General features: G+C 35.0%; 1 protein-coding gene across 3 annotated transcripts in view; it reads right to left on the bottom strand.

Moving 5' to 3' along the window:
• LOC140151331 (small G protein signaling modulator 3 homolog) overlaps positions 1–23685 on the bottom strand; it is a 104714-nt gene that overhangs the window by 63666 nt on the left and 17363 nt on the right. For all 3 annotated transcript variants that reach the window (XM_072173639.1, XM_072173641.1, XM_072173640.1), the window contains exons 2-5: positions 8647–8798; positions 7610–7676; positions 5538–5668; positions 1401–1538 (exon numbers count right to left, since the gene is read on the bottom strand). In XM_072173639.1, the coding sequence (XP_072029740.1) occupies positions 1401–1538; positions 5538–5668; positions 7610–7676; positions 8647–8798 (488 nt within the window). The remainder of the gene's footprint in view (positions 1–1400; positions 1539–5537; positions 5669–7609; positions 7677–8646; positions 8799–23685) is intronic.

Genomic DNA, 23685 nt, shown 5'->3' with positions numbered 1-23685 from the left:
CTGTCTGAGGTAATTAATTGTTTGTCAGGCCTCCGCACTTGTCTTGTTTAGTTATTATGTGTGTGTGTTTAATTTTTATGTAAGGTGGTACAACACTTTTGCAGGCATTTGCCTTTTGTTGCATCTCCTCCATCTTGTGTTTTTTAATCATTTTGGTGTTAATTAAGTATTCTTTGTACTTTTGATGGAAATAAATTGAATTGAAATTGAATTGAATTACTAAAATTTTCTGAAATTTGAACTTATGTAACACAATCAGAATACCACCTTTAAAACTCGAATACTGAATAATGTAATACTGTAAGCTTACTGCTAACTGAGTTATGATATAACAAATGCAATTTGTGCCTAGTGGCTAGTGACAGCATATGTTTATAACTGGATTATATCTCTATTTTTAAATCCCTATATATACATGCCATAATTACTACAAAACAAAATAGAATCCTTGTTACAACTATGAAATATCACCAAGGCATCTACTGCTTCATATACCCAAATCAAACAAACAATTTTGATGCCAGGTTTGGCAGACATGTATTGGGAATAATAACATTAGTGTAAGTACAAGTACCAGGCTACCAGTGCAGGTATGGGTACTTAGAAGCACAGGTAGCCAGGTACTAGTCTGAATAGAGTAGATAGCAATCTAAATCTGGCAACAGTGATGACAACATCTGTGAGTCAATATAACATATTCTGATTAAATAAAGTAAGATATGAAGAGGTAGGCCTATGCATAGATTTTATTTTGCCAAACTGCCCAATAAATTAAAGGAAGTGACCTGATATACTTGGAAAATCAAATAATTCTTTAAAACTTATGTATAACATAAAATGTTGTCCCTGTCAAGTATTCATGCAAAAAGAACATGTAAATGTGACTAATTCCTTATGGAATTACTGACATATATACAGAATGATACTGGCAGTATACAGTGTTTTAATTAATGATAACCATCATGATCCTGTAATAAACTCATTAAACTGATATCAAAAATGAAAGATCATATTTTTCTCATTAACATATTGAAATTGGGAGTTCTAAATTGGCATATTTCTCAAACGTGGTATGCCACAATTGAGACCAATTCAACAGTTTTTTAATGATTTCTTCAGAAATATGCCGATTTGGAATGCCTAACTTCAGTATGTTAGTGAGAAAAATATGATGGAAATATAGCTCATGAGAGGCTTTCTGCTTTTTTGCATTTATTTGATTGGCAAACGAAGAGGGATGTGTAAATAAAGGTAATTCTGCTCATATGATCATATATCCAAGATGTCACAGGCCATCTATACTCAATAATAATTTGATTTACATGGGAACATCAGATGTAACATGAGGAAACATTCATGCTACTGATTAGTTAATTATGAGCAAAACCTGACTTGCTTACTTTATAAGTAGTTTCTGTATTTTCTTTCTTCTGTTGTGCCCCTGATAACCTGAGCCATAGCTGAGGTCTCATACTGTGTGGTATACCCTGTTGAATCATACCGTGTAATTTGTCTGTCCTCGCTAGACGACTTTCAACCTGAAAGCAAACAGATCAAAAACAAATACAAGTTTATCACTTCTGCAACTGTGATTACATTTGTGTAGGTAGATGCACAGCATGCACAATGGAAGAATTACAAAAGTTACTTTACTGGCCCACATATTACTGTACTTTGTTATCAAATGCTGAATTTAATGCTAAATAGAGTTCTTAAGACAGCGTTCAAGCTTTGACTTGCGTTTGGCGGACAGAATGGTGGAAACTTAAAGTGAAAGATACCCTACTTAAAGGAACATTTTCTAGGGTGAAATTTTGTGTAGAAACTGAATCTGACATAAAAAATGCATAATTATCAACTTGAAAATTTTCCCATAGCACTGTACAGACATATTTCTGCCCGAAGTCCCCAAATTGGAGCAAAAATTGGAGCAAAAAAAATAAGTCCTTCAAAATGGGGATACTCAGGGCTAAACAAAAAAAAAAACATGTTGCTGTAGAGGGAGGCATTGGTAAGGGCAACATGTCTTTTGTTTAGCCTCAAACCTCCCAATTTTGAAGGACTTATTTTTTTTGCAAAATCTGTGACTTTTTTCACGCCCTCAAAATCCTTAGGGGTGGGGGTAACATTTTGCAAGTTATTTTATTTTCTGTAGATCTAGCTTACTTGTTTGTTATATCACCATTTAGCTAATGAAATACTGAGCAAATAAACACTTAAAGCATGCCTATAGCTCATACCATTGTGGAGATATGGCGTTTTCAAATTGAAAATGATGCGAATATTGTATATTTTTCTAAATCAATTGTCACCCGAACCCTCAAGTTTCTACCCCTGCTACAAAAATAAAGAAATATATGGATCCCATTCAATGCTTTTAATATCACAATTGTACCCTTGTTACACAATTAGAATAGAAAATTAGGCACTATTTGATAGTTTTCATGTTCATATACTCACAGGAAATCTGCAAGTCAAAATTTTTGTCACCCCAAAATGGCCATTTTCGGCCAAAATCGGACCAAAAAATGATTTTTTTTCTCAAAATCTATAAAAGATAGGGAGTTTTAAGTGCCAAAATCTGAAACTAGATGACATTTTACCCTTGGAAACATATAAACATTCAAGAATTTTGGTTCTTTTCACCCCTAAATACTTTTTTCACACGTGTGTCCGCCAAACGTAAGTCAAATCTTGAACGCTGTCTTAAATGAAAATAAATAAACAAATAAAACATGTTTGTAACATTTATTTTTGAAGGCCTATGCGTGTTGTACAGCAAATGAGACAAAAAAGAGCCACACTTCCTTTGTTATTTAAAGGAAAATTAAGGGTAGATGTGGTAACTATTGTTGGTCGAAGCAACCAAAAAATCAATTTTCATTACTTAAATCAATATATTATTGAAAAATACCACTTTGAAAACTTGCTTGATTTATTGTTGTTAATAGGTTATGTAAGTTTTACAAAAGTGTTGTTGTTTCAGCCCTCTTTACAACATAACTCAAGAACCACAGGACCTACAAAAGTATATCTGTGATATTTGAATTCTTCTATACACTCACTATGAAATGATCAATGCAAATTTTGCCAAAGCTCAATACCGTTCGCAAGATGCTGTAAACTACTAAATCACAACAGTTTTAAATAGTTGCTAAGTTAATGCTAACCTTTTAATATAAAATGTATTCAAAAGTAATATCTGTGTGTTTCACTCCTACAATGAATCATTATCTGTGATATTGATACTATATGTACAGGTGTTATGCAAACAGGTACCAGGAGACACTGACTAGAAAGTGTAAATAATAGTATATATAGTACAGTAGACCAATAACTGGTGAGCATCTTTTTATGAAACCAAGGAAAACACTTGAACAAACTACTGCATAGTGAGCAAATATTTGTGAGCAAATAAAAAGTACTTAGCTCTCTAATCAAAATGAGAATATTTGGTAAAGGAACTTTACAGCACACTTTATTTTTAAAATGAGTTTACTAGGAAATTATACATGGCTATTTTTGTTGGGTCTGAAACATTTAATAAAAAAATTATTTTTTGTAATCTGCTTACAAAAAATCTGGCTTTTAATAAGTAATGTCGAGGCTGCTATAGGAATTTTTAGTTGGTTTCATTTAATGCTCAGGTTCAAAAGTCATGCCTGATTATATCAAGTTATTTTTGTAATCTGCTTACATATCGTCAGCCTGCTACGCTAAATGCCTAAGTCATTTTTACATGTTTCTCATTTGCAATTTTGATTTTCTGATTAAGGGGGTACTACACCCCTGCCCAATTTTGTCCACATTTTTGCATTTTTCTCAAAAATTATAGCGCATTGGTGACAAGTAAGATATGTATATTATCGGGGCAAGGACTACAACTACTGCACTGAAAATTTAGCAACTCAAGACAAGTAGTTATTGATTTATTGATCAAATATTGGTTTTCCCTCATTTTTGACTGTAACTCCACAACTGTTGTCTGTGCTGAAATAAAATTCCCAGTGCAGAAGTTGTAGTCCTTGCCCCTATAATATACATATCTTACTTGTCACTAATGCGCTATAATTTTTGAGAAAAATGCAAAAATAGGCACAAAATTGGGCAGGGGTGTAGTACCCCCTTAATAAACCCATAATTCATCAAATTTCTAGCCGCGTTCTTCATTAACTTGTCATGCTTGTGGAATACATCAAAAGAGATGTATTCCACAAGTTATAAAAAATGCGGCTCGAAATTTGATGAATTATGGGTTTATTACTCAGAAAATCAAAATTGCAAATGAGAAACATGTAAGAATGACTTAGGCATTTAGCGTAGCAGGCTGACGATATGTTACTTGCACTTTCCTTACATGAACAAGGGGACAAATTCTGTACTTCTTTTGAAAACAAAATTTTCAAATTTGACAATCTTTGACCAGCTTGTGCATACTTTTAATCAACAAATATCCCAGTTTGTCACAATACACAAATTGTGAAAAAGCAAGCAATTTAAACAAAAAAACATGTTTACAAATTTTCTCCATTAAAATGAAAACTACACATACAACTTGCGATCAAATTTCAAAAGTCACAGGTCGACGGTGGCTCGTTGTGCCTGATTACACCATATAAAAATACTGACGTACATAGATTTTGTTATGATAATTATGACTGCCTGACTAGACAGCTGCACTGTTTTTACCATTATAATTTCACTCATTGTTTTCTTGTATTACATATGATATTTACATTTTTTATATTTTAACCTTTAATTATGACTTGCGGCAGATAGGGTTGCAACCACATGATCAATTACAAGGATAAGATACCAGTACTTATTACAGTAATCAGGAGTTCCTATATCATACATGGCTAACAGTGTGCAGATAAAGACGGCAGATCTAAGAAGGGGATACCTACAGCTGAGCTCAGTCTGAGTAAGAATGAAAAGTAGGAGTTGGAACAAGGCATTGTCTCAACACTTGGGGGTTCTACTTAAATTCAAGACATCATATTTTCAAGAACGATATTCTGGGAATAACCATGAGCTGCGTTTTACCCCTGAACAGCTTAAAAGTGTTACAAAATCTCGAAAATGACACACAGTACAGGAAAACGAGGAATTGCCCAACTAGCCTAGCTTGTGCATTTACAGGTCTGGACCGTGGATAGATATTAAGAAGTACACTGCAGGTTTGTAGTTAAAGCCATAATGTATGATTTCCGACAAATTTTAATTTTGTTATATTTACCCAAAATGCTGAAATAATATAAGTAATAACTGCCGGGAAGGCTTTCTGTCCATTTTAAGCTTAAATAACAATGGAACATGAAAGAAACCGCACAAGCTAATTTGGTCATTTAACATGGACTATAATAGTGGACATAAAGTCATAATTTCATATTTTAAGATCATACATTATGGCCTTAAAATGGCCAAAACCAAAACTAAAAAAATACAGCTCGTCATCCTGTAAATCCCTAGGAAATGCTAGTCAAGTGCAAAATTAAGTACACACAAAACGAAAAAAAAAGTCTTAAGTTGCTTACCTTGTCCCACGTGAGATCGCCCACTTCTTGATTATGAGCAAACTCAAAGTAAGCGACCCACTTGAGTCTGTGTTGAGGGTCTTCTATGAAAGGCTGACTGAGAAGCTTACTGGAATTAGGCTCGGCTGCATCTGTTGAGTAAATAGCACCACTCTCTTTTGAAAAGGATGAATTCTTGTCCACGACCTCTTGTGGAAAATTAAACAACAATTGCTGCTATTAAAGCAATTAAAAGCCTTTTTTTTTTAAATTTAATATTTTCTTTTATATTTCTATTTCATGAAACCAAATATTGTACATAAACTGTCGGAAAAATCCATGTGCAAATGGAATCGAAAATTGGATTTGAAAACAAAAAATAATCATAATAAATATATAGTGCATCTAGCATGCCTAAATGCAATTTGAAATAGCTTAAAATTACAGTAAACAAAAATAAAGATTAAGCTTGTAAACTTAAAGAGCCATTCAGTGATCATAGTGTAAGTGTAAAAAAATTAAAATTGTTTATAAATTGCTTAGAAGTGAAGGATAAGTCATTCAAATTGTCATTTGGTATTTTTGAAATGACAAATTTGGCAAAAAACGAAAACAAAACAAAACAGCAGTACTGACTAAATTGAAGCCCCATTCAAATACATGTAGCTAATTTGTGGCCATCCACCACAAACTGGTCGTAAAGTCGGCATTTTCCATTTTGAGATACAATCAAAAACAGTATATGGATTTCTATGTAAAATATATTAGGAATGATCTAGAGCCGACTTCGTGGTGGATGGTCACATTTAGATACTGTCAGTATCTAAATTACAGATTTGTGTAAAATATCTTATTTTGTCTTAAATACACAGCTTTCGGCTTAACCACTTGCAGGCTATGTTAGCACATCTATGACAATGACAAAGGTACCAAAATCTGAATTTTTATGATTTTTACGATCGTCCGGATGAGCAAATCACTGAATGGGCCTTTATATAAGCAACAAATGAATGCACATGGAATATGATAAAAACCACAAACAGTTGAACATCAAAATACAATCAAGGCAGACAAAAATTATACAATTATATACTACATGGAGATCTATTAGAGTATTTTTACACCAAAATTTATGCTTTTCCATTTTTGTTCACATTTCAAACCAAAATATTTTTTTAATTCATCATATTACAATTTTTAATTGCACTGCCAGGTTGCCAAACAAGTTTAACAGTACATCCGTTTGGTTCATCATATCAAATTTTAATTGCAATGCAACTATTGGTACTGCTGCTGGTGACGTAGCCACCAGATGTTGCTATGCTATCATTAAGTTTATCATACACCAGGTATTTGGATAAATTCACCTTTACAAGCGCCGGTGATTAGTTTTATGAGAAGATGTCATGCAACGTGTCAATGCTTCACTGCTTAGCTAGTATTATAATAAATTTGATGTGACAAACACTGTCATGCCCTTTTTACCTCAATATTTTTTTGAAATTTTGATACTCTCTGTTGTTAAATATTTACAACAGTTTTGACAATTTAAACTAAAATCAGATATAGGTTTAAGGATGATACTTTTGTTGTAAAAACATCTAGAATACCATGAGATACATTAACACTAGCTTTGATTTAAATTAAATTGGTAGACTGTTTGAAAGAAACATTTCTGTTGTATTTTAATTGGCAGTATTTGACAATGCATATATTGAGCATTCTAGTGCTATTTCTGTGAAGACTAAACTACAGTCCGTTTCATAATGAGAAGAACCTATTCACTAGCTTAACTTTGTAACTAAATTTTTCAATAGCAATTATACCATAGATGGACCATGTGTAGTTCCAATTGCATGAAAAAACATAGCATTTTATACTGGTAACGGGACTGGTAATGATCAAGAATGAATGGAAACAGGTATTAGCCATTGATATGTACAAGCCATATCCCTAATGAGCAGTGGACATACCAGGGAGTGAAGCTGCTAACACATTGTGTAATATGGGGACACATTTACAAAACACTTGAACACAGACCAAATAAACCACAGCTGTTCTATCAATGAACCATGGCTGTTCTTTCAACTAACCTTCCTCCTCCACCCTGAATCCAAACTCATCATATCTGAAGTCCATACCAGCTCCTGCATCTTCAGTCTACAGAGGAAAGAAAATGAACAAGGAAAGAAAGATGATCAGGAGAAGAAAATTGTTTTAAATGTGAAAATTCTCAATACAACATTTATCACAATAAGGTAAAAAAAAAACCATGTTTGTTTCCTGTAGCAGGTCCAAAAAGTTGAATGCGAAATATTATGTTTTATAATTTTTGTTGCGATTTTTCCGTTTTTTTCTTACTTTTTTTTCTGTGTAAGTGAAAAAAATTCAAATGCGCACATAAGCCGTCAAAAACTAAATGCGCGCGCTACAGGAAACAAACTTGTTTCTTTTTTTGCCTAATCTCACTTTTGTTCTTCATTAAAACCTACAAAAACTACATCCGTGTATTTTTTAATATGACATCAAAATGATATTAAAAGCAAACATGGACAAATTGACATAAAACAAACATGGTTTATTCATTAATTAAAATATTAGTGCCATATGCTACTATTTAGTTTTCAAACCTTGACATTACATCCATTCACAGTTATAGTTATGGAGATAAGACTAAGCAAGAAAATAAATCTGTTTTACGGGCCCAACCGACCCAGATGAGTGGGTACTAGCATTGAGAATGGGCCACCTGGTGCCATACTGTATCCCCCTTTGGATCCTTTATCTTATCTGGGCAAGATTGGCTAGAATATTTTGTGGCCACAAACTGGTTACTAGCCCTGAGAATGGTCCACCTGATGCCATACTGCATCCCCCTTTGGATGCTTTATTATCAGTGGTATCTGGGTAAACTGGGCTGGAAGATCTTGTGGCCACATACTGGGTACAAGCCCTGAGAATGGACCACCTGGTACCATACTGTATCACCCTTTTGGATGCTTTATTATCAGTCGTATCTGGGCAAGCTGGGCTAGAAGATCTTGTGGCTACATACTGGGTACTAGGCCTGAGAATGGGCCACTTGGTGCCAGAGTATATCCCCCATTGGACTCTTTATTATCAGTCTTACCTGGGCAAGCTTGGCTAGAATATCTTGTGGCCACATACTGGGTACTAGCCCTGAGAATGGGCCACCTGGTGCCGGAGTATATCCCCCATTGGATCCTTTCCTCTTCAATGACGCTCTGACCTCATCTTCTTCATCTTCTGACAGTGTTTCAGCTATGAAAAGAACAAAAGAAACATGTCTCTGAGACTTGGGTTTGTATATACTTCCATCCTCAAAAATGCCATTAAACCATATTGACCAATTTATAAAACATATGACCACTTGGTTAAACAATTCAGTGTGTGTAAGTATTTATCATGTTTATGCTTACTCTCTGTCGTAGTGCACATTTAACCATTGGTTACTGCTCCAAGCCTGGGCTCATACACCTGTTCCCGAATTTTGATATGCCATAGGCTTTGTGTTGTGATCATTTCGATCAGTGGTTCGTAACAACGCAAGTGTGATCCAGTTGACCTAGCAACGGTCATATTCTAACGTGCACTATGACAGCGAATAGGTATGCACCTGTTTACATGTAAGTGTTTGTGTACGGGTCGATGAGTGTGTTGGAGTAGGTGTGTATGTGATAGTGAATATAATGTAGGGTTTGTTATTTTGATACGACATGCATGCTTCCAATTCTTAATCTACCATTTAATTCAATTTTGAAAATTTGCCCTAACACATGTTCCAGACTTGAATATGAATGATTCAGCCTGGAGACCAGAATATAAGAAACTGCAAACAACACATAGAGCAGTACACAAGTAATTGAAACCAGTAGGCCCTAATTGAATTCTGATGTAGTGTGGTGTAGTTTCCATAATAACTACATTACAATATAATGACATCCCAAAACATACAATGTACCAAGGATGCTTGGATGATTGAACATTCAGGAAGATACATAAGTCGTATGTATATTGTATTTTTTGGGCCTATACTATGTTAGCTTTTTAAATCACGTTGTATCGTATGGTCATGTTTATGAGGGCTGGTTTCACTCTCTGAACTTTGTGTTTTTTTATCTCTTTATATATTTAATGCGGTTTTATCATTGTTTTTATAACTTTTTTGTGTTGCTATTGCTTGAATATTTATGTAAAGCGCTTAGAGGCCTTTTAAAGGTATTTCTGCGCTATACAAGGGCCTCATTATTATTATTATTATTTTGATTTTTTTACGTCAAGTATATGGATAGGTCAAGTTAGCTCAATCAATAAGGCGTTCGACTCTGGTGCGAGAGGTTGCGGGTTTGAACCCTGGCGGTGCCTAGTATGCTCACGTGGAAAAATTGAGTTTGAAATTCCCCTGGACAAGGAACTCACTGCTTATTTGTCTCGTTGTAACCTGTACAAAACTCGGGGAGCTGATCCTGGTTGCAATGGTTATTTGTGGAATGTCTAGAGTGTGCGCTCTTGAAGCAGCAACGTCCCTGAATTGTTGTTTAATGGTTTGTGGAATGATAGGTGTTGTGCCTGTGCGTAGCGCACTATAAATCACTGCGCTTTAAATCACTGCGCTTTATAGGTAAACCAAAATTGGATCTATAACAGTGACGAAACTTCAACCAGGCACAGTGATCTGGTGAAGGGGGTCACACAGACAATTGAGTATTACCCTGGTCAGAACTGACTGTAATAAGGTTTTTATGAGTCATTTATTACCCACTGTTGAGTAATTCATTCAATGGAGAATTGCACATAATTTACTTATTTAGATTTTTCACTTATCCGGGCAATGCTTGGTCCCATCATGGCCAGATGAGAGAGGTTGGACTGACCTTCATAGCAGGGGTAGCATTAACCCCCGATCGGGGGTGAATGACCCCCTAAATTTAAAATATATTAATTTTTCACCCTCCATATATTGGGAATGTGCAAGCTCGGGGGTGAACTCTGACCCTCTACTTTTGGACCTTACTCCTACCCCTGACTACACTGCAAAATATTTTACACCCCCGAGATTCAATTGTCACCCCATGTATTTGGATTTTCTGCAAGCTCGGTCCGTGAAAAACATGGGAAAACAACCCCCGACTTTCGGCTTAATAGTCATTTTGATAGCCAGTTACCACAGCATCAGATTGAATTTGTCAAAACAATTCAGAGAAATCGACTTTATAATAACCACAAGTAGCACAATGCTCCTGTGTGAATTTCCTCCGATTCATATAAACAAGTGATTGGCAGGTGACTTGTGTAGGATTGCATCTAGATTTACCATTTTTTACAGTAAATGTCAGACTAATTTTATTTTTTTCTAAATAAATTGTGGCTTTCCAGAGATTTCTACAAAAAAATGGAATTAAACCGGCAACTCACCACATACATAAATTTGGTGGCGGGAGCAGGGGAAAGACTAGATTTGGTACAATATGTGTCCAAAGAGATTTGGTTAGTTTTTGCCATTGAAAATTGTTGAGGAGAAAGTCTCAGTATTTCCAGCATATCCCAATTGTAGCTGTGGCTTGTATATGAAAACATTTAGAATTGTTTCACGCTGTGTGTGGATGTAACAACACCAAGTGCATTAAAAATTACCTACTCAATTTGGCAATTATGATCAGGTACATACCATATTGTTCATCTCTACGCTGATTCTCACCATAAATTTATCAATAATAGCATGACACAGAATGTTACAAACCAAAGACATACCAGTACTACTTCCAACCCAAACTGCAAACATTGGCCTTCCTGGAGAAAGAGCTAAACACCCTTGCCGGTAGTCTAATTCATCAGAATCACTCATACTCATCACAGTATTGGTACAGTTTAGAGTTGTCTTGTTGCAATATCCGCACGTTAAAGTCAATCGATATCGAATGCATCAATTTATATCCAATGGTATAGAAACCCGACTTTTTATTATATCAATATATACCACCTGTTTATGTAAATATTTCCATAAAAGTTTTTTTTTTTATTTGAGATAAACAAAAAAATATGCAAATTTTTATTCCAATTTCCATATTTCATGTTCAGTGGTCCATATGGTCTGTTATAGCATTCCATTGCACCCTTCCAGACATTGCATTTTCAGATTTGGAAAATGATCTTTGAAGTCATGTTGTATAATGCATAGATCTTCTCGACAACATTGCCACAGAAAATTACAGATGAATTAATGTCACGGTGTCATTGCCATCTGTCATTCAGCTTCAGCAAACCAGGATTTGCAGATTTGACTGTAGATTGTACATATTATTTCCATTGAATGTGAGTCTACATCAGCCAAGAGTACACTATACACTACACATTCATGCAAATATGCACAGTTTCTTTTCGGAATGATAATCATTCATATGCTTTTGCAACCTGTTTGATATTGTTGCTGGTAGGTATAGCTAATTAATCAGACCTATAATAAAAAACATAAATTTTCCCAACTTGCTAATAAAAGTTGCTATATTTCAAACCATTTCATAATTTATTGCTCATTCTACTTGATGAAGGGCCACACTCAGAAGTCATAATGGCAATGGCCATCTTCCCTGGTGATATTTTGGTGATTGTCCATACAGTGTACATGTATATTAGGAAGAACATGTATCAGGAATGAAGGTGCACTGACCATGCTGACTTCTTTTTGTTCTGGATCACTACAGCTATTCAAGAAAAGCTGCAACTAGCCATGTGGATCAACAAGTCTCAGGCTATTATTGGCTTCAGTGATTATTGGCTATACATGTATGTATCAACAAAGTCTCAGACCAATGTCTATTTTTATTCATAATAATAATACTGTCTGCAAACATGCTTCAACAACATTAAAGGAGTATTTTGTGATCAGAGCATCCTCATTTTATAACATATTTCAATAGATATCCACAAAAAAAACTTATTTCGAAAATTTCAATTGATTCCGATTTTGCGTTTGCGGATTATGCATGATTATGTGTATCACATTTTGATCCATAGGCCACTGTGTGTAATTTCTTTCTATATTACACCAGAAAATAATTAATTCAAAGTTTATGATATTTTTGCTAAATGAATTAATCTGCAAGAAATACATAAACATTATGTATAGCCAGGGCTTTCCTGTGGTATATAAATCTCAACTTTTTTTTCAAGAAAAGTGGGGATGAGGCTGTGGATCACGAAATGCCCCTGTAAGACATTTCTTGAAAGAATATGTTGCCAGTGGATTATTATTTATAGGTCCACTACTTCCCTAGGATAAAAAGTAATAGAACTGCTTATTTATAATAAATATACTCATAAACAGGGGTTTATATCAGATAGTCGCCATTCCCCCACCCCACACACAAATCCAGAATTATAATAGTTGCATGATGAATTTAACAATAACTTTAAAGATAGATAGAAAGCTTGTAAGAAAGCAAGTTTGAAAGAAATTTAATTTTGAGTGCAACATATTCTTAATTTCATATGTGATGATGATGATAATAATAAAATTAATAAGAATACATGAATCAATAAAACCATTCTTACATTGAGGATGGAATACTTTAGGTGGAAGTACCTTAAAACTTAAGAATAAGGTACACCTTTATCAACATCATGTGCAGTGAAAAAAAGCCTCAGCATGATTCAGAACAATACAGGTGTGAATATCTTAACCTTTAAATCTGTTTAGACGTCTTCACATAGTGTCAACATAAAAATTAAAGTGTATGTCTGAATCTCATGTCTGAATCACTCCCACACGTCTAACTTGATGAAGAAATTACATTTTCTACTTGATTTGTTTTAGATGTTAAATGAAAATTGAAATGTACTTTACACACTTTCTGATTCTTCAATCAACTGTAAACACATTGCTTCACTCAAACTTTATTTCTATTATTGTTTTTTCACAATTATGTAAAATCCTATGGTCAGATTTTACTTTAGATAACGTTTTACAGTACTACGGTAATAACACTCATTGATTCCCAATGTTATTTTTCTAATGAAAGTTGATTGGGAGTTTCCCATCATATGTCATGCTGAGTGATGAGGCGATTCTTTCATTATTCAGTATTTTAGGAACATTCATTATTTAACACATATCAAGGTTTCTAAGAAAATTTACAGGCCAATATTCATATAATCTTAGATATATATGGTCAATTCCAGCCAAAGCGGACCAAAATTCTCTCTGGGGCCATTTTGAAAATGTTTTCCTTTTCAATTCTAGACTTATCAAATGAGACGATCATGTCTAGTGAATCATCAGGTGGAAGTGCCATCGGATTGAAAAATAACTTTTCTTGCTAGACCAAATAAAGTGTTAAATGCGCATATGCATGTTACCCACAATTCAAGCATTTTTCACTTGTTGTACGCCATAAAATTTCACTTTCTTTAATATCTTTCAATATTTTATGTGTGACTCATATACACTAGAAATCGGTGAAGACTTTGAACGTAAAATAGAATTTTATTACATATATCTACAAAGAAATATTTTGGTTATTACAAATTTTAAGAAAGAACCAGGTGTACAGTTAAGATTGTGTCAATTCTTTGAACTCTTTCCAAAGTGGCTGTCATTTAACATTACTGTATTATTTCGAAAGATTAGAATAAATGCTTCATATAAATATAAAGTTAGATTTTGTATCTCGTCGCAGGATGAGGATCTCGGATGGATTCGTGGGTAACAGCGCCTGGAAAATAGCAATTCCTATTAATTCTTTTTAATAAAAATAAAAAATACTTTTCCGTATGTCAATAATTCAGGCTGCAATGGCACTAAAATGAATTTTAATCAAAATACAGACTACATCCATTTAGAATGGATCATTATGGCATTTTGGGTATAAAAATGTTGAGAATAATGAAGTTGCCAAATTCAAATAGACAGAGCAAACAGTTTTATATTATTATTTTAGTAAAATCATTCCATATTTTCATGCAGCGATATTCTATTAACTTGTGTTTGACAGTTCCTATGAACTAAAACACTATCAATACATTGTTAACTATAATTTAAGCAGGGATTCGTGGGTAACCAAAATGTTCGTGGGTAACACATATTTGAAGGTATGTATTGGTAAGCGGCAAAATAGAAAATATTACAGAAGGTTGGAAACCACCATGCGGTTATTCCTCCATTGTGTTTCAATGATTCCCGCTTCTCTAACCAATTGCATTTACCCAAAAATGGTAATTTAGGATAATCAATCAAAACTTCATGATACAGCTTCAGTATACCTTCAAGAGGACGCTATTAAACAGGACTGTTTTGGAACCTATTTCGCATGTTTTCAAAATGTTAAGATGCATAAGAAACATATAATTTACTGAGTAAATCCTTGGATTCGTGGGTAACGCCAATTGTGGGTAAAGCTATAAGTACTATAGTACCGCTTGGGGTTTGCGTTTCTTAGGTGTATAAACTGTAAGTACTGTCAAAATTATAGCATACCCATGGCTTGAATATGTGCTGATTTAAACTTAAAATAAACAATCTCCTTATTTTTCAAGGTTAGCATCTATTCGGGATTCGTGGGTAACAAAAGTTTAAACCATCGTAGATTCTTTTTTAAAGAGGTGAACTTATTTTTACGATTTACAATTTTAAGCGCTTGTCAAACTAAATTCAGTGTCCAAAGTCATTAAATGTTAATTTAAGTTATGGCAATTATATTTGCTGGACTCGTGGGTAACAGTTGATACGTGGGTAACGTCAAATTTGATTTTATGGAATTTTATGGGTAAAACGTATTTGCATAAAATAATCACTTGGACCTCAGAATTATAGAACGAAACTTCGTTTCATGATATAGTCATTTATGGCATATTCACTTAACATTTTTCAGAACGATCATTTTATTTTTGATACGCTGGTAACAACAATTATTAGCCAAATTGACTTAATGGCCTCTAGAGTCCACAAACTTTGGTGGAATTCAATCGTTTTACATATGATGAGAGATCATGCAAACGCTCTTTCTAACGGTAATAATTTCATTTTGATTGAAGGACATTCAATGACATATATGGTGCTTTATCTTTGAATTCGTGGTAACGCCAATTCATTTAAGCTATCATAACTTGTCCCCAGGTATGACTTGCTAGTAAAGGCCTATATGCACAAAGAGAGCACATTGGACGTGACATAATATGCTCCATCAATAACGTGATTTCCTTTATTAATGACATTTTAAAGTGGAAAGTTAACATAGAGAGAATTTTGTCCGCTTTTCGCTGGAATTGACCATATATACCAATCAGAGCAAACGTTAGTTAATACAAGGTGATGGTGTGCATAAATGTAGTGTAATTCCACTGGCGCGCACTCAGCGTAGTATGCGCAGTGCTTTCCGCCACGTTCATTTTTCTTGCGTGTTGATGCATTTATATTTGCTTGCATTTTCCAACATACAGTAACAATTTTGTTATAAAAACAGCAAAAATCAAAGGATTTTTCTCGTGTATGAAATAGGTTAATAAATGCACATTACTTGTTGCTCTAGACAATGTACAAAATAATGTACTAGTACTGACGAGTCTAATGCACTGCCCCTATGGGATTCATGCATTAGATGCATCAACATCATCGATCTCAGTATGCATGCATTATTTTGTACAATTTCACTCCCAAGTGATATGCATAAATTTATTAACCTATAAATCGAGGGTTCAGAACCAGAAAGACGTAACTCACTGTGACCAGCTCTCACAAAATGAGTATAAAGTTGGTTCCTTGCCCCCCCCCCTTCAATATGAAATGGATATCAGTGTAGGGCTGGCACTTTCGCACTAAGGGGCATTCGGTGAGAGCAAAATGTTAAAAATATGGGGTCATTGGGTGAGAGCATGATTTTTGGCATTCGGTGAGAGCAAAATGTAAAAAATATGGGGTCAATGGGTGAGAACATGACTTTTTTTAAAAATGGAATCTTTGGGTGAGAGCCGAAACAGCGCCACAGAAACCTCGAAAATTGAATTTCTAGTTCTAAATGGCTTTAAATTTCTTTGTTTTTTCAAAATAAGTAACAAAATCAGTGATAAATGAAAGTTGCTATTCAAATTGAACTTGTAAGGGTCTTTGGGTGACAGATCAAATGGAAAAATAAGGGGTCTTCGGGTGACAGAGCATGTGTTCGTAAAAAATATGGGGTCTTTGGGTGACAGCGACGCTGAAAAAGGGGGGTCTTAACAGCCCTACATACGCGTCACCTCCAAAGTTGGAGTGCCCAGCCCTTCATTGCTTTGGTCTTCAAAAGTCAATATTTCCTTCACAATATCTTTTGTTTTGTATTGAATTTTGTCATGATTAATGGACTGTATCTTCTATAGTGCCCTGGTGACTTTATGCTCATTTTGGGGGAACAGGTGATTGTGAGTTGAGACTTTCTGGCTCTCAGCCCTCGAAATGTATAATAGCTTATTTAGTGTATTGACCTGTATGAAATATTCCAAGTTTTCATAAAGTGGCAAAATAATGAATTAATTATCATGATTATTTCTACAAAATAACTTTCTGACATGGCATAAAAAGTTGACACACATGGCGATGGGAGAATCACAATCACCTTTCATCTGCCTACCAGCAGTATTGAAAAGGAGGTCATCATTGTCAAGTTCAGATATTTGTTCAACAAATATTATCAAGTGACCTGTTCTGTCAAATGATATTATCAAGTGACCTGTTCTGTCACATGACATCGTCAGCTCATCATGTGACATCCCAGATCAATAACCCAATCACCATTGAAAAAGACACAGAGTCGTCGTGTCGAAAGCTCACGTAAGTGAACAATTTTAGTTGTGTGTATATAGGTTTATACTCTACCAATAAATATTATCAAATTCAATCCTTTGTACCTTGTTAGTGATGCAGAAATACAATTATGTTTGAATTTTACACATGTATGCATTCACAAGAAAATGAATGTCATGGAATAATAATATTTGGCAGTAATATGTCTCAAAGCATGGAGGTACTTGTAGTACAAACCTAAAATAGAGCAAACTGGAATTGTAAATGTTGGCGTATTAGGACTTGCTGCTGTTTCTAAGAATATTTTACATAATTGGTCACACGATTAAGAAAATTTTTTGAACCTAGCTACAGCTCAATGAAAGTACACATCTGGTTCACTACCAGGGATTCACTAATGTCAAGTTAATGCTAAATTATGTTTTCAAAATGTTAATCAGAATATATATTGCTGGGAGTTATTTCAATGGGTAGGTTTTCATTTAAAATGTAAATCCATTTAATTGACTTGTCATTATTTTTACTTAGCTAGCTACAGCTTGATGAAGGTACACACCTGGCTCACTGATGTCAAGTTAACAATATTATGTTTAAAAAATGTTTTAAAATGACATTATGTTTTATAAAATGTTAATAAGAAAAGATAGATCATTCCATCAAAGTTGTCTTATCTGGCCAGTCATCAAGTCATTCCTCCATCAGTTCTCCAAGGGTCAATATTGGGCCCACTTTTGTTTTCTGTCTTCATTGATGACATGGGTGATGAGTGTGGAAACCAACGCAGATGATTCCACCTTGTTTTGTGAGTTTACATCTAGAGACAACCCTTAAGCTGTTACTGCTAGCCTGAACGGAGACCAGGAGAAAATGAGGATCTGGGCAGACAGATGGAAGGTGACCTTTGAGTCATCGAAATGTAAGGCAATGACAATATCAAGAAAGAGGAATCAAAAGATTGTCAGAAGCAGAGCAACTGTTTACAAGGCTCAAGTTCGCAGTGTGATGAGTGCCCGCACCCCCACTCTAGGATTACTTAACTCTATCCACAGGAAGGCCCTTTGAATCATAGGTGTGAGCGAAAAAGAAGCAAGCACAGAGCTGAACATCACATCTCTCCATCAAAGACATCAAGTGGCTGCAGCAACAGTCCTTTTCAAAATGCGCACCAGCTTGTGCCCACAAGATTTTTGAAGGCACTGCTACCAAAGCCATTTGTAGTCAGAAGAGCTACCCGCTGCAGCTCGTCCATGCCTTGCCCGGTACCCCAGGTCAACATAAAAAGTGGTAACCATGTGTGTTCTAAATTTCGCGGAAAAGGGGTATTTTGTTGACTGAAATCGCGGACCGCTTGAAATCGCGAAAAAGGGGGTATTCTGAGCATTGTCTCCGCGAAATTTTAAAAAAAGGGTATTTCACAGGTTCGCTCGATCGATGTCTTCAGCCCGAGTCTTCAGCCTCCATCCTCTGGCATTTCATTGATTCCGCCCTCAATCGTCACAGCGAGAGCGTCCAGAAGGCAGCTTTTTTACTATTGGCACGGCGGTTTCCCGATATAGTTGTCTAGTGGGTGTTGCACGTATGCTCCCGCACGCTTTTGAAGAGAGCTGAATGAGCGACGCGAACATCGATGGTGTCAGATGTAACCGTTTTGGCTGCCGTATACACTTTTCCATGTGGTGAATTGAAAACATTGCGGAAACATTGGCAGTGATTGGAGCGAATTCTACGACCGACCGAAAGTGATATTTTTCCTTGGTTTTTAATTCTGTTCAATTCTGATGCATGTAAGTTTTATTTTGTATCGTTGTTTCTCTTCCCTGTTGCACTTGAAGTTTGGCGTGCCCGGTTCGCTCGTGAAGTAAATAAATCAAAGTAAGCTTACGGGGCATTTGACATGTGTCAAACTAACAACTGGGAGTACAACAGACACAAAGTAATGTTCATACGGGGAGATTTTGTACTTAATATATTAAAATATTTGGAGTGATTGAAAAGGGGGGTCTGGAAATCTTCTCATTGAAAACCTTGAAAAAGGGGGGATTTTTTACCCTGATTTTGTCAGTGATTTGGCAAAAAAGGGGGTAAAATCAATGAAAAATCAGTGAAAAGGGGGGTTTTGAAAAAGGAAGAACACACATGGTTACCACTTTTTATGTTGACCTGGGGTACCGGGATGCCTTGCCATTCTCTCACAGTGCCAGTTTCTAGAACCATATCTACTGGCAGGACCTTCATCCACACTGCAGTTCAAATTTGGAATAGCTTACCAGATGGAGTAGTCAGAGACATATCTGACAACGGCGCACTACCCTTCAAGAGCAGGGCGCATAAGCATCTTATTACTTGTGTCTGGTACTTTACTGCACCCTTCACTCTTGTTGTTCCTACATAAGCTGCTGTGAATCACTGATTGACTCATGTGGTTATCTTCTAGGCTATATTTCTTGACCTGTTTCGCTCCTCATGGGTTATTGTTCAACATTTTATAAAATACTTGCAAATTTCAAATTTTCAGAAAGCTTGGTATATAGGGGTGATCAATAACACACTGTGTGTTTCTACTGAGGGCCAAATTCCGTGCCATGCCGTGCCGGGTAACAAGCCCAGTAGAAACGATCTGGGTAATCGGTTGCCGTGTCATGCCGGGTCATGTGCTCGCCTTTCGTGATCCACCTCTTGAGGTGGATCATGCCGGGTCAAAGCGTGTAATCCGCGCAGTAGAAACGAGCCGTGTGATCGGTTGCCGGGTCGAGGTGATGCGTGTTGCAAAAATAATGTGGTTTATTATATTCTACTTGTATAGTACTGTAGGGCCCTTGGCCTATAATGTAGTAGGTTCCTTCTTTCTGATATTATATACACTGGTCACATGTGTGACTCGCATGATGAAGTAACTTGGATACGACTTTACTTAATCTAGGCCTACTTCTTTATAGTTAATGAGTTGGTTATATTTTGGCTGTAAATGAATTATCATAATAGCCAATTACTAGATCCACTGGTAAATTAATACAATTTGGATTAACGAAAACACTAAATTGTGATTGTAGGTCCTATATATGCCATGAGCTGCCATGCGTAGACATTTAAATTTAGTATAGGGCCTACAACCGTCATGCCTTGCGCTTGCTGAGATCTGTTTTCCGTACTTCCGGTTTACAGGAAAAAAATGACATGCATCGTGCGAGACACAGCTTTCTGGTCTCAGTAGAAACAAGCTGGGTAACGGTGGCCGGATTATGATCGGTATTTTGGGCCCGGAAAATAGCGGGTCAAAAAGCCGTACGCTCAGTATAAACACGCTGACAGACAAAAGCAAAGGGTTAAAAGGTTCACTTTTAAAGATATAGATTTCAATTTTGGTGCCCTACAAAATTTAGTTGAATTCAAGGATAAAGGTGAACAATATTCAAACAAACAATTTTGAGAATTTAGATGACAAATGTAGATTTGAAATAAATGGCCAGCAATAACCTCCCCACCCCCTCATTTTAATGTTCAGTGCACCAGTAGGTCCATATTATGTATTCTTTGTTTTGGTTGAGTGAAAATATTAATGACCCCAGAATGCTGAACAAAGATTGTTAGATTCTTTATTTTATATAGTAGGCAGATTAACATTCCAATGTTGTTAAATGTTATCATTAAAAATATTCATATGAATAATATACGAATACTGTGATATGTAGTCTGTAATAAACACCCCAGGGACATGCCATTTTTCAAAATGGGAGTGTTTAATTAGACATGTTAGAGGCAAATTCTCAATGAAAAAAATATCATTTAAACATAAAAATTACAAAATATGTCTCTAACACTATTTTGTTTCCAGGTTTAATTCCAGTAATTATGGCAGCACCAACATACACAGTGTATCAGTTTATAGTAATACAAATAAAAAATATGGACTGATCCCAGAAAGTGCAGAGGGAGTTGGATGTGAAACAAATTAATTTTCTTATTTGGCCATAGCAATGTTGTCATACAAAAGGTATATGATAACAAAAGGACATTATACTCAGTTTTATTGACTATTTAAAATTGATAATTTGGCCAATTTTGATGAAACCAATTATAAATTCATCATCCAATATACAAAATGTTATATTCACAGTTGTTCAATCCATATGAAATCAGATTTTCCACTTAATCAGATTTTTCTTTGAATCATTAAAGCGTTTGACAACAAAATTAATAATGTGATCCAATACAGCCTCCTTCATCATCTCTCAAGCTGCAATCCAGATATTTTTAATTAACTCATCAGCACACACTAGCACATTGTAACCCGTAGTCTGCCTTATTACCTGGCACACAGCACAACAACACTCCAATGCACCATATGCTGGCAGTAGACACAGTGTCTCATTATTAGCTGTGCTATTTTTGACCCCCTTTTCTATTTTAAACATCCACTTTGAACATCATTTCCCATACAAAACAGTGAAATTTCCTATCATTATTTTATCTTTCTTATCCAACCTAAAATTTACCAGGCAGGTGTATTTTGAGGAAATTCATCCTAAATAAATTTGACACACGATCGTCATGGAAATAAAGCAGCAAACTGGAGATTTCTCCGACCCGAAGGGATTTTTTTCTGTTTGGCATGACGTCATAACGAGTCGTGGGCAGACGTTAGGATAGTTAGCATCACCGTGGTGATGTGAAAATGAGCTCAAATGCCTGTTTTGGGAATCAGTACAATACTTGGTAATATACTTCAGCCACAACAACAAATCTATAATATCAACAGCTTTTCAAAATAAAATGTCAATGTCTTCTAGTTAGGTGAAATGATGTGTGAGTATGATCAATTATTCCAAGATTTACGAAACTATATTTAGACATTCAACATTGGATGTAAACATATTGATCTAGAAAATCTCACATTCCTATTTCAATGATTAATGTATAATGTGAAATCACATATTTGGAAATTAAAAAAATATTTCCCCACATAATATTTAAAAAAAAAAATTTAAAACAAATCTTACAAGGGAATGAAATGATACAATACATGTACATTCACAGGGAAACCATACAAATATTTTCTGCCATGCCATTACTCAATTTGTTGTCAGTCAACATGAATGATGTGTCTAAAGATGATCCAGAACACAATAGTAATTAAGATTTTCCTTGAAAACAACACTATTTACAGGCTTAATATTGATCAAAGTCTTATATGTGACACAATCTGCTCCATGGAGGCCAAAGGAGGCATTTTTCAAAAATTGAGTTACTAAATTACCTTATACTAAATATACAAACATTGGGCTATCACAATGAAAACACCATACCGGTAGGTCTAGTTATAGAATTTGTGATTTTATTTTCTCATGTATTTTAATGTTTTTTTTACTCCATATTTTTTGCCTTTATCTAAATTTCAAATTTGCCACCTTTGGCCTCCATGGACCAGATTGTATCACATAATTCTTTCTACATTTGTATACGGCTTTGATATCTTGTGGTAAGTTAAATGTTTTGTGATAATTTATACCTTTGAATTGCATTTTGTGATCTTCCCAAAGTTTATAAAGGGAGTGGATATTGATAATGGTGTACACACAACACCACTAATATATATATGGCTCAAAATAAGCTAAGGTGTCATAAAAGTGTAACACACAATTATTTTTCCAGCTCTTTTCTTTTGGTCTCCAACCAGGTTTAAATTATAGTATGCACATATATCGTTCATAATACACTAAAAGAAAGATAGGTTATAGACCATTTACTTCACAAATTTAATTTTCTAGCCCTTTAAATGACGTTATATTTGACAGACACAATTTTGATGATTTTCTGCAATCAAATAAAAATTTATAAAGTATTACATAAGGTAATTTGTGGTTATTTAGGTGTAGGAACTACAGCAACTGATGGTAGAAAAAAATGTTTCCAAATATTACAATAAGGAGGATAAATTGTTATAAATAAAATATGTGTGTCTGTCAAGCCATAACATACATGCTAGATGTCTGTCAAATGTAACATACAGAATAATAATTTGGCAAAAACAGTAGTTCAAGATGGGAAATTGAATAAAGATCACATGCAGTTTATAAATCACATGTTTTAAAACACTTTTATAAACTCTAAACTATCATCATAATGTGAACATCAAGTGATTTTTAATTTTTTAAACGTATTATGTATGTTACTTTTGACAGACACATACAAATCTTGCGTATGTTACTTATGCGTACAAATGTTTGACAGACAACACTTAACAATGGATTGTGTCATCAAAAAGCTTCTCCTCACAAAGTGATAGTGCCACAAAGCTAGGTGGAGCTAAATGCTATGTCATGTAGCATAATTAGCTGTATCACCCTAGTTTAGCAGGAATTACAGCACCGTGCTTGC

This window comes from Amphiura filiformis, chromosome 4 (assembly GCF_039555335.1).
Source record: "Amphiura filiformis chromosome 4, Afil_fr2py, whole genome shotgun sequence".
Classification (NCBI taxonomy): Eukaryota; Metazoa; Echinodermata; class Ophiuroidea; order Amphilepidida; family Amphiuridae; genus Amphiura; species Amphiura filiformis.
The sequence above is the reverse complement of the archived record's forward strand: the minus strand, read 5'-3'. Positions and strand labels throughout refer to the sequence as shown.